Source organism: Pristis pectinata, chromosome 11 (assembly GCF_009764475.1).
Source record: "Pristis pectinata isolate sPriPec2 chromosome 11, sPriPec2.1.pri, whole genome shotgun sequence".
NCBI classification, from domain to species: Eukaryota; Metazoa; Chordata; class Chondrichthyes; order Rhinopristiformes; family Pristidae; genus Pristis; species Pristis pectinata.
In genome coordinates, this window is record NC_067415.1 from 33,606,781 (window position 1) to 33,620,025 (window position 13,245).

At 37.4% G+C, this 13,245-nt stretch overlaps 1 protein-coding gene across 2 annotated transcripts in view; it reads right to left on the reverse strand.

Moving 5' to 3' along the window:
• The window catches only part of aasdhppt (aminoadipate-semialdehyde dehydrogenase-phosphopantetheinyl transferase), a 49,546-nt gene that overhangs the window by 14,735 nt on the left and 21,566 nt on the right, over positions 1–13,245 (reverse strand). For both annotated transcript variants that reach the window (XR_007957194.1, XM_052026681.1), the window contains exons 3-4: positions 5,384–5,505; positions 117–278 (exon numbers count right to left, since the gene is read on the reverse strand). Coding sequence is in view for 1 of the 2 variants with exons in the window: in XM_052026681.1 (XP_051882641.1) it covers positions 117–278; positions 5,384–5,505 (284 nt within the window). In the remaining variant the exon portion in view is untranslated. The remainder of the gene's footprint in view (positions 1–116; positions 279–5,383; positions 5,506–13,245) is intronic.

Below are 13,245 nucleotides of genomic sequence, written 5' to 3' on the forward strand. Positions count from 1 at the left end.
GAGGGGAAAAAAAATCAAGAATGTCCATTATTCATTCTTGAACTCGTAGACACAATTAGTGAGCATTTTCAATTAAGTTAACGCTATTAACTACTACTAAAGTTACATTATTTTACCTCAAATGCCCAGGCTTCTTCCTGTTCTCCATCCAAAAACATTATTGTCTCCTTATAAATCTGGCCACCTTCCAAATGTAAAGGTGAGACATGGAACTCAATCCTCTGCAGATCAAATGCAACTCCAACTCCAACTGCCTTTATAAAGCTTTCTTTCAAAGCCTGGAAATGAATGAATTGGAACTATCAGATTTTATTTAAATTTGAATTATTCTCCAATTTGGAAAAAAATCAATAGGTTTGAAACTTAATAGGATAAAACAATTTGTTCAGGTAATCATTATAATATTAAAACTGAATTCCTCAACACTTTGAAATCATACGAAGCATAAGAAAATAAAGTTGAATCACAGAATCTACAGTATAGAAACAGACCACTCTGTCAAAATTTCACCTCCACATGAGACTTCACATCTGCCTTCATCTAACTCCATTAACCTGTCCTTCCAGAGCTTTATTTGTCACATACTCATCCAGCTTTTGCTTTTAATGCATGTCAATGCTTTTCACTTCAAATACTCTTTTAGATGGCAGTCCCAATCCTTGCTGTTCTTTCTCCTGAACTCTATGGCATTATGGCCCCTTGTTTCAGTCTCCAACAAATGATGAAACTTCTGTTGACCTATCAATCCCTTCATAACTTTAAAGACCACAGCATTCAATTACCTAAAGATTTCGAACTTGTTCAGGGTTTCTTGATATACTGTCTGTTCTGATAGTATACTATATAGAGCCAGTGGAAAAAGTGTTCAAAAATAAAATATTCTTCTCATAATATAGAGGACAAAGATATGGACACAATTCCTGGTGTGGCATCTAAGTTCAATGTGTTTAATACATTTCTCTGCTTTTCAGTTCTATCCCTCTAGAAGTAGACAGCACTGTTTAGTTAGCCTTATCAATTTTCGTAATTATTACTGGTTTTCTGTAACTTAGATCCATTTCCTCCTCCATCCTGTTTCAACCCATGTTAAAAAAAAGTATCTTATTCCTTCTACCAAATTGTAACATTGATGAATACTGATTTCATACTGAATCTCTTTCAAACTCCGCATGTATTACTCAAATGTTTATATTAACTAGCAAAGTAGTTAACATATCAATAGAAGCTGGAGCATAAACTCTCAGCCCATAGTTGAACCCGACTGTCACAAAATTTGACCAATTGTTTAAGTCAAGACATGACAACTAAGAAAGGATGACCAAAAAGATTTATAGATTTAGGTTGCAGAATGATATTGAATAATTTTTTTTAAAAAATGATCTTAAACTTTTTACACATAGTCAAATTGAATCCAAAAATACTTGAATCTTAATAAACATCTAGGCAAAACCATTAAAAGGAAATCTTTAATGAGATTAAGATCTTGAGAGTTCTCTTAAATTTTCCATAAAGAAATGTTTAAAACTTGAAGTTCTGTGTTGGTAAACACAAATTAACTATTTCCATTGTTTGGTGAGTCAATAATTAAATGTCAGAGAGAAAAAAATAAGAGGGAGTATACAAAGTTCTGGTTTAATGCTTTTTTTAAAATATATAAAAAATAACATGGGGATAAAAGATTATTTAATAGGATCTGAATAAAGACAGAGCAATGAGAGTAGACAGAGCTCTCCTAAAGAGAGCACAAGGGCATTAGATATGTGGACTTTTGTGCTGATGTGAAATTCAATGACTCAATTATTGAATCAATATTTTACCTAATGTGCTCAGTAGTGAGCAGTTAGAATAAAAATCAACCTACCACCTCAACACCACCCAACACAAGCTAAATGCCATTGGGATCTCCCTATAGATTACTATAAACTATTTTAACTGGACATATCACAAGGTTAGTGGTATCTTGCATTTTTGTTCAAAAAAGGACAGAGTATTGTAGCAAAGTGTGGTGCTCAGCTGATGCAGTGGTCTTGCCAGTTTAGAAGAATGTCTCCAGTTTTGGGTGTGCCCCATAATAATAAAAAGCATTAAAGCCAGACAACTAAATTGGTGAATTCACCAAAGTGAAGCCTATAATGGAAATAAGAAAATTGTGTGGATAGACACGAGGTACGAAAGGTAACACACGCAAAATGCTGGAGGAACTCAGCAGGTCAGACATCATCTATTGGAAGGAAATAAACAGTTGACGTTTCGGGTTGAGACCCTTTATCAGGATTGGAAGGGAAGAAGGCAGACGCCAGAATAAAAAGGTAAGGGGGAGAAGCATGAGCTGGCAGGTGATATGTCAGTCCAAGTTAGAGGGGGAGATAGGTGGGTGGGTGAGGATGAAAGGGAGTAATATAAGAAGCTGAGAGGTAGAAGAGGCAAAGGGCTGAAGGAGGAATCCGGTAGGAGAGGACAGTCAACCATGGAAGAAAGGGAAGGAAGTGGGGAATAGATGGACAGGTCATAAAGGGAAAGGGTTGAGGAGGCCACAGGAATGAGGGAAAACAAAAGTGGGGGGCAAAGGTAGAGGTTACCGGAAGTTAGAGAAATCTACATTGAGGCCGTCAGGTTGGAGACTCCTGAGGCGGAATACAAGGTGTTGTTCCTCCAACCTGCATCTGGCCTCAACGTAGCTGTAGAGGAGGCTGTGGATAGACAAATCAGTATGGGAGTGGGAAGTGGAATTGAAGTGGGTGGCCACCAGGAGATCTTGGCTGTTGCAGCAGATGGAGCGAAGGTGCTCAAAATAGGTACGTAAGGTACTTTTCTATTTAAAATGGATTATGATGAAGGAGATAAAATACCTATAATTGGAGAATCATTTGAGACACCATCAATTTTAATTAACCATGGAGAGGAATTGAGATAATTTTGTTCACACAGGAGACAGAGTGGTTGAGGTAGAGATCACTGTTGGCAAACTATTTAAAGCAACGTTGAGGGCTACTGAGACAGAATGGAACAGTGGGATGAATTTTAGATCATTCCAGGTGTGACAAAACACATATTTGAATATACATGGTAGTAAAATACACTCACATAATGATGTATCATCCAGAGAGTTAAGAGTCATGCAGGCATGTGCACATTGATCCACTCCTAATTTATTTTTTAAAAAAGTGATGATTTTTGGCACAGTCACATTAGGGAGAACTGTCCTGTTCTATACAAAAGACTGACATAGTAAAATATTTATTCATTTCCCCCAGTGCTAATATATACCCTTGGTTTCTTTTGCTGCATTCTATGTACACAGTCATCCTCTTCCACAAAGGAGGCTCAAGGACAGCTTCTATCCCACTGTTACAAGACTATTGAACAGTCCCCTTGTACAAAAAGATGGACTCTTGACCTCACAATCTACCCCGTCATGGCCTTGTACCTTGTTGTCTGCTTGCACTGCACTCTCTTTGTAACTGTAACATTTTATTTTGCATTCTGTTACTGCTTTTCCCTTGTACTACCTCAGTGTACTGAAGTGATGAAGTGATCTGTATGGATGGCATGCGAAACAAAGCTTTTTACTGTACCTCGGTACATATGACAATAATAAAGCAGTTTCCAATTTTAGATTGCTGGAAAAGCCAACATGGGGATTTGATTTTGAGGCAGAGAATGAACATGCAACTCCAAGATGTTACATTCCCTAATTAAATGAAGAATCTTCTTAAAATCAAGTCAAATCTGAACAGAAAGGCTCACAATAAAGAGTTAATAATTTTATAGATAACCATGAGGAATGCTGGAAGTGTAATAGGGATGTGAAAGGAGATTAGAGGACTAATACAAAAAGGTCCTGGTGGATAATTTTTAAAAAATGCTGTTTAAATAAAAGCTATAGATTGGATAGGATGACACAGATGAAGGGAGCAGAATAATTGTAGGGGTTAAAATATGCCAGATGTAAATATTTTGCATCAAATGCTGGTCAAAGAATATGGTTGTATTGGAGGAGGATACAAAACAATTGTTGGGGCAAAGACCCCAATGGCTGATGTTCAAAGGAAAATAGCAGAGGCTCTGACTAGTGATTTAAATCCACCTTGTACAAGTTATACTCTGATATTGAAGAGTTGTAGATGCATTACCCTTGTCAAAAAAGGATGGAAGAATAAAACGAGTAACTATCTGATTAGTCAAATTGTCAGTCGAGGGAACTCCAGTTTTGAATGACGATAATTAACATGTACTTTATAAGTCTGTACTTTAATCAAGGATATCAGAATAAGTATGATTGACAAACTTCATAGCTCTTTTGAAGGAATGAGTGACTTGATGTTGTAGATTTGTGAATTAATTTTCAGAAGGCACCTGATAAGAAAGTGTACATAAAAGTAAATGTAGTAATATCGACAGAAAATTGGTTAAGGGGCATGAAGTGAAAAGGAACAATATATGTTGTTTGACTTGGAAAAGATTGAGAAGTGGAGCTGCACGGAGCTCAGTTTTGAGTTCCAAATTGACTTTTGTTCTGTGTTTAATTTAGATGTGATATAGCAAAGCAAGAATCAAAATGTGCTGCAAGAGGTTTGCCAAACACTGTCGGAATGAAAGGCCTCAGGATAATGTTTGGCATATTTTGCAGATTGTGTGGAAAATACAGTATATGTTTAAGTGATAACTAGTAGCCACAGGAGGAAAAGACCTGTTGGAAAAACGCAAGTGTGGATGCAGGGTTTATTTATTCACTTACAGTGTGGCTTTTGTTCTTTAGAGATCAAATGGATAACACCCCAAAGTGGAATAGATAAATCCATATAAAGGTTAAATAATTTAGAATTATAAATGTGGCAGAATGAAGAGGTAGCAATCAACTTGCGTAAACATTGGTTAAGCAGTGTGTACCTTTGACTGTCCAAATAATGAAAGGCAATGAAATAGATTCAACCCCATTGCTTCCAGGAGTGTGAATGGGAAAGTTATGTGATTGGAGTAGAGAAGTGATTCAATGGAAGTTTACATTACAAAAATATATGATGTGAATAAAAGATCATTTCCAATGGTTGCAAAGTTAGTGGCAATAGGTCAACAATTCAAAGTTATTAAAATGAAATGAGGTTTAATTTTTTTTGTATCAAATATATGGTGATTTCGGAATACGGATGCTTTGTTGAAGCAGAAAACATTGCATCTTTTGGAGAAAACGGAAGAATTATTTGAAACAAGAAAACAAAGCTTGCTGGAAAGGTCAATATGAAAGTAAATGAGATAAGAAATCTACAAAGTTACCTGTGAACCAGTATGCCCAAGTATATTGCATTTTACATGGCAAAATTTGTAAACCCATTTTCATTTATCCATATAGAAATCAGCTATTTTTTATTTAAGTGAAACATACCCAGTGCCTGTAAAACATGTCCAATTGTGACCATTCATCACCTGCCATATTGATGGTATTCCATTCGAGATCTGTGAATTGTCTGTTCATAATTCGGAAAAACTTTGTAACAGAGGTGCTACCTACCAAAGAAAAGAGAATCCTCCAGTTATTTCATCATTTTTTTGGCAAACAGAGACAAAAACAACCAAAACGATAAAAGAAATTTAAAATGGTTTAGCCAAGTTAAAGGTGTGATGTTGTTCTGATACGACATACAGATCCCTAAACATTATACTTTATATTCAGCATTTGGTAACCATAACAATTCATTTATGCAGTACAGCTTATTGATTTTATAATATTTATCAGTTCATATATGTAATCAGAAAGATGAAGGATGTCAATGGGAGCTATTGAAAGATTTCTATTTTGCCAAGTAATCTACAAATAGCAGCAGGATGGTCCATGTAAATGGTCTTTCATTGCCTCAATAATGTGAAAAGTGACTGGTATCCGCAGTATATCCACTGTGTGAACTTTTCTGTTCTCCATTATCTTGTTCCTCATAACAGCACAATTAATGCTAAACCACAGAAAAGTCAGTTCCACTCTGAAATTATAATCAATTTCTCTTTCAAATCACGATTAATTTGTTATGCATTTTTATCACTTTTAAGTTGGATTGCAAATCTTCACTTTGCTCTTTTTAAGCCATATGTTGACACAAATCGTGTGGCTATTTAAAGGAACTGAAGCTGCAGTAAAGAACTGTCATGAAAAATCTGGTGTGGTTTAATATTTTAAAATGTTCTGGTATACACTTACATACACAAAATGACAAGATTCAAATGAGAGTTTTGTACTTCACCTTCGAAAGAGGAACATTGATTTTGTTGTGATTATAGCTTTTTCCACAAGTAACCTTCACTTACTACACAAAACTGCTTTGCAGTTTGTCAAGATGACCACCCAAAACCCTAACACATGATATGCTAGTATCATGTGCAAAGGATTTATCTGTAGGAGCAAATATCACAGTTACATGCTAAAGTCAAAAAAATACCAAGTTGAAAGGATAGGACAAAAAAAATCACACTCCTGAATTTAGAACATTCTATTCATTTCATTTTTTTTAAAAAAGGGTTATTTACCATTAATTTCAAAAGCTGTATAAAGAGCATCAAGTTGAATACATTACTGCAATCAAATGAAAGTCTGAAAGTAATACTCCCTCAATAAGATTTGTATTAACACAGAATATTAACCTGTTCAAAGATGCAGGATATGAAATGTGTAACAGATGCTAATCACATTATCGGTGTTTACAAGCATGTATTTACAGTACGTGTCTAATTATTCAGCACCAATTGCTTGCAGCTTTCTGAAGAGCTTGAGTTAGTCATAAAGTCAGAGTTAGAGAGCACGGGTCCTTTTGCTCACCAAGTCCATGCCAACCTTAAGAATCCATTTACAGTAAACCATTTTATACTCCTCACGCTTTACCACTCACCTACACATCAGAGACAATTTACAGGTGTTTGGGATGTGGGGGAGGAACCAGATCACACGGAGGAAACCCACGTGGTCACAGGGAGAATGTGTGAACTCCATACAGAGAGCATCGGAGGTCAGGACTGAACCCAAGTTGCTGACCCTGCGAGGCAGCAGTTCTACTGCCTGCACCACTGTGTAGCAGCTAGTTTGATTGCAAAGGCTGTTTGCCGAAATCTCAATATATTTATAGAAGCATTTAAAAGAAAATGTCTGAGTACCGATTTTACATGTGACTGTTTATACAGGTGTCTTAAAATGTACAATAAATATTCCAAATTTAGCAGATTACAAGAACGTGTGACTGTTTTAATATCAGAAAATTAATGTCTGGGAAAAATAGTATTTACCCAAGGTGACATTGGTAAAAAAAGAAACATTCAAGTGACTTTGACTTTCAGAAATTACAATACTACTATATCTTGGATAAAAGCAGCCCCAAAATTCCAGTAATCAGTTGTTCAAGCTTGCATGTCAGTTTCACAGTTGGAAACTGTATTTTCCTCTTTCTATTGAGCATTTGGAATCTGACTGAATAGACAAGCTGCATTTCCCTAACCAGAGCAGTTTGAAATATTGTGAAATGAACAGCATAAAATAAAATAGTCCAATCAAGTTAGAATGGTAAATTAAGTATCATATTTGATAAAGAAGAGAAAGAAAGTTTGAAATAAGGGATAAAAGACAAAGAAAAAACAGAATTGATAAATGGCTGTTTTTTAAATCCTCAACAACAATCAAAACCCAAAAGAATAAAATATTACACCTGTAGGAGTTATTCGTCACTGTCAAAAAGATTGGTTGACAACAGCTAACAATTATCACACTTAAAAAGGTACTTAAGCTTTAAATGATTTGGTTTAAAGTGGCAAGTTCACTTCGTATCGTGACACTTGATGCAGCTGATGGGGGCGTTTTTGTGAAGTTAATGGTGCAGCAGTTCACCTTTGACAACAACTTTTGCATTTAATGGCCCAAGTCTGAAGTTGTAGCATTTGCTGCTAAATAACTGTGTGCACTTTAAGCATTTTTGCTACTTTGACAATAATTTTTGACCTTAGGAAGTAATGAGTTCTCAAAATCCTATCCTAACTATTTAGAGGGTTGGGGATAATATGTATAATGGCACAAGACAGGAAATTGGCTATCAGAAAACAGTCAGGATAATGGGTCTTTTCAAACTGGCATTCTGTAACTTCTGTAGGGTACTACAGAGATCAGTGCTGGGGCTTCAATTATTTACAGCCTATATTAATGATTTTGGATGAAGGGGCCCAGAGAACCGTAGGCAAACTTGCTGATAGATGGGTTAGCATATTGCGAGAAGTCTCCAAAAGGGATAGAAACAGGTTAAGCATGTGGCCAAGAAGTTGTCTCTTGAAAAGCAAATTATTTAAATTGTCTACAAAAATGTTGTAGTACAAAGGGATCTGGGAATCCTAGTACATGAAACAAAAAAAAGTGTAGATGCAACAGGTAATTAGGAAGGCTAATGGAATGTGGGTGATTATTGCAAGGTGTGCTGAGTACAAAAGTAGGGAAATTTTGATGCAACTTTTCAGGCCGCTGGTGAGACTTACCTGGAGTATTTGGACTCCATATTTAAGATGGGATATACTTGCATTGGAGACAGCACGGAGAAGGTTCTAAGGCCTGACTCTTGGAATAAAAGAGGCTGATGTATGAAAAGAATTTGAGCAGGATGGCCTTAAACTCATTGGAATTTAGAAGAATGAGAAGTAATCTTGAAATATAAAATTCTGGAGGAGCTGACTAGATGAATACTGAAGAGAATATTTCCTCTTATGGGAGTATCTAGAACTGGGAAACAGTTTCAAAATAAGAAATTACCCATTTAAGAGAGATGAGGAAGAATTTCTTCTCCGAGGGTCATAACTCTGGAATTCTCTAGCATATAGAGCTATATGTTCAAGGTGGAGACAGAACATAGAACAGTACAGCACAGGAACAGCACTTCAGCCCACAATGTTGTGCTGAACTAATTAAACTAGTAATTAAATGTGTAACTAAACGAAGCCCCTATGCTTACTCAGTGTCTATATCCCTGCATTCTCTGCAGATTCATGTGCCCATCTAAACGCCTTGCCTCTATCGTATTTGCCTCCACCACCACCACCCCTGGCAGTGCATTCCAGGCACCCAACACTCTGTGTAAAAACAAAACTTGCCCTGCACATCTCCTTTGAACTTGCCCCCACTTGCCTTAAATCCGTGCCCTCTAGCATTTACACATATTGACCTGGGGAGAAAGATATTGGCTGTCCACCTATACCTCTCAATCTTATAAACCTCTATCAGGTCTCTCCTCAGCCTCCACTCTCCAGAGAAAACAATCCAAGTTTGTCCAACCTCTTATAGCTCATGCCCTCTAATCCAGACAGCATCCAGGTAAACCTTTTCTGCACCCTCTCCAAAGCCTTGACCAGAATTAAATTCAATACTCCAAATGCAGCCTAACCAGAGTTTTATAAAGCTGCAACATAACTTCTTGAGTCTTGAACTCAGTGTCTCAACTAATAAAGGAAAAAATGCCATACGCCTTCTTTACCACCCTGTCAACCTGTGCAGCCACTTTCAGAGAGGTATGGACTTGGACCCCAAGATCCCTCTGTACATCAACACTGTTAAGGGCCCTGCCATTAACTGTGTACTGTTCCTTTACATTTGATCTTCCAAAGTGCAGCACCTCACACCTGGCTGGATTAAAGTCCATCTGCCATTTCTCTGCCCATATCTGCAACTGATACACTATCCACACTACCAATCTTTCTATTGTCTGCAAACTTACTAACCCATCCATCCTCATTGTCATCAGAGTCATATATATATATATATATATATATATATATATATATAACAAATAACAGAAATCCAAGTATGGATCCCTGCCGAACACTACTAATCATGTACCTCCAGTCAGAATAAGTTCCATCGGCTGCTACTGTTTGTCTTCTATGGGCAAGCCAATTCTGAATCCAAATGGCTAAGTCACCGTGTTTGCCATGCATCTTAATCTTCTGGATGAGCCTACCATGAGGGACCTTGTCAAGTACCTTACTAAGACCCATGTAGACAACATCCACAGCTCTACCTTCATCAATCACCTAGTCACCTCCTTGAAAAACTTGATCAAGTTAGTAAGACATGCCCGACTGTCCCTAATTAGGCCATGGTTTTCCAAATGCTCATAAATCCTATCCCTAAGAATCCTCTCCATCAGCTTCCCTACCACTGATGCGAGACTCACTGGTCTATAATTTCCAGGGTTATCCCCATTTCCCTTCTTGAACAATATTAGCTACTCGTCAGTCCTCCAAGACCTTGCCTGTGGCTAGAAAGGACAAAGATCTTGGTCAAGGTCCCACTAATCTCATCTCTTGACTGTCTCAATAACCTGGGGTATATCCCATCAGACCCTGGGGACTTATCCACCTTAGTGTTCTTTAAGAGACCCAACATGACCTCCTTTATCTCAAGATGCCCTAGCATGTTCTGCACTGATCATTATCCTTCACATCCTTCTCCCTGGTAAATACCGATGCAAAGTACTCATTTAGGACCTCCCTCACAACCTCCGCCTCCAAGCACATGGTCCCTCCTTTATTGTTGTGTGGTCCTACCCTCTTGATGTATGTATAGAATGCCTTGGGATGGCAGATACTTGAATTAAAATGGAGTCAAGGGATGTGGAGAAAGAGTGGGAAAGTAGTGTTGAGACCACGTATGGATCAGCCATGATCTTAAAAAATGGTGGAGCAGACTCTTGGTTCTCTTTCTTATGAATGGAAGTCTGCATGTTTGATGCCAGATAATAGCCATTTCAAATTCACTGTTAAGAGAAGAGCAACCATTCATCACACCAGAAATTCCTACAGACACTGAATGAAAGCCCCAGTTTTATATAGAACAATAATAGTTTTTTTAGTGTGGGATTAAGATAATTGGAAATTGAAACAAGACTCATCACTGATTTGACACTGGACTCTTAAAAGCTCAGAGCATTATTCACTGAGAAGGGTTCATCCAGTGTCTAACCCATTAACCAACTGCACCAAGAGGAGGTTATCTTTTCTTCTTTGCTGTCATTAGTGGAGCAATGCTGTGTGCAAGCTATCTGCCTTGCTTCCTCACGTTACACCAATCACTACATGTCAAAGATACTTCAGTTGTGAAGCACCATGGCACCTTAAAAAGCACTATATAAATATGTATTTTTTTTTTACAGTTATGACTTTTTTTATTCTGATCGCCTACATATTTGAATTGTCATTTGAGATGCCATTGAACAGTGTTCGAATTCTGGATCATAGACAAATATTGTTAATATTCAATCCATAATACAACTTTATAATGGATGTGCCACTTCTGGACCAATTCCAGCTCATGCTGTTTAATCAGGATCCTGATTTATTCTGCAGATTAACTAAAGCTGCCTTCCATGATTGTGTCGGCTTCAGTATATTCTGATAAGATGCAGTTTGACTGCAGCTCTGCTATAACTCAGTCAGACAATTAAGAATTGAATGAATTACTGCATCCTGCAATTAAACCTTACCAAGATTTATTGCTCTCTAAATAGCTAACGATGTACTTATTGACCAGCATAAAATATTCTTTAGAAGCATGGCCTGATACCAACATTGTTTCATCGACATCTACATGCCAAACTACTGCACCACCAGTGGCTATTTCTGGGGAATGTCTTCCTCTGAGATGAGGTAAGCAGACCAAGGATTCTAAATAAGGTGAGGGGGAAAAACTTAATAGGAACTTGAGGGGCAACTATTTTAAAAACACGAAGGGTGGTACGTATATGGAACGAACAGCCAGAGGAAGTGGTTAAGGCAGGTACAATAATAACATTTAAAAGACATTTGGACAGGTACATGAATAGGAAAGGTTGAGAGGGATGTGGGTCAAAAGCTGGCAAATGGGACTAGCTTACATGGGCATCTTGGTTGGTACAGATAAGTTGGACTGAAGGGCCTGTTTCCGTGCTGTATGACTATTACATCCTTCCACAAGCAAATATCATTATCCTAACACTATTTAACATGGATGTAAATGACACTCCTGCTATCTTAGAGCAAATTTTACAAATCCAACCCAACCAATCACATCTAAATTTGGTGAATACCATTAGTACCCGACTTTCCATTATCATCTCTGATGAATAGCTCTGAAAACCAACAGTCAAGTGAACACAGTGAAGCTATCTGATTTTGGCCTGCCAAGGAAAACATGGATCAGATTCAAAATGGGGATTGGCCACCGTGTCCTTTGATTTGCTGATGGCATAAGGATTGCTGCAAAATGTGACTGTGCTAACCCTGATTAAATTATGGACACTGTTCTTTGCAGAAATGTTAATGTAATACTGTTAAGGTAAACTGCCTTCCCTCAAGAGTATCAGATTGGTTCAGTAATCTTAAACTGGACCAATAACTGTTGCTCCAAACTAACCACACAAAAAAATGATAAATTTGTTGAATATGTTAATGCAAATGTTGTGCACCAAGCATCTGGAATGCATTCAATCCCATGCAAAAGACATGAATACCAAAGATCTGGTGGTAAAACCAGGCTCCCACTAGGCAATGACACAATGAGATAGTCTGCTTGTATTACCAGTGCCAAGATATACTAACAAGAAATAGCTTAGAGCCGAGTACATGAACTCTCTACTTGATTCTACAGCTGTTGTCTAGATTTAGAGACAGCTCCTGTGACTCACATCTTTTGAATTACCTTGAAATTTAATCTGATTTTTCTCAGTCTCGGTCCCCAACAGACAGAGCAATTGGAGTGCAAAGGACAGTCTAACATGGTGTGGACCTGGATTCATCTTGCTCCTTTCCCATTGTTGTTGTTCCACTTCCCTTCCCATATCTCATTCAAACAAATGTATATTAATTTAGCTTTGAGCGTAACCAAGCTATTTGATAATTGGCGTTATGGATAACAATGGTCAAGTAAAGGAAATTTGTGATGCACAGGAGGTTGGAATTGAATAGGGATTTGGCCACATTAAAAATTTTTCCAATGGACCATTCAAAATTGAAGGCAAAGCATTTCCTTTAAGTCATTCAAAAATCTTGGTATTCTATTATTGTCAAAATGCAATTAAAACTTAATAACCTTTTAAAAAGTGTTGCCATGAATCTTTTCTTTGTTAATCACTCAACAGCTCTACTGTCGAGTGTTGAAGATCAGCTTTGTTCTTCTACTCGTCACTACGTCCTACGCTTGAATGTCTCCCCAACAACCAGAAGTGGATCACTGTACACTTTGCTTGCAACTGCTTCAGA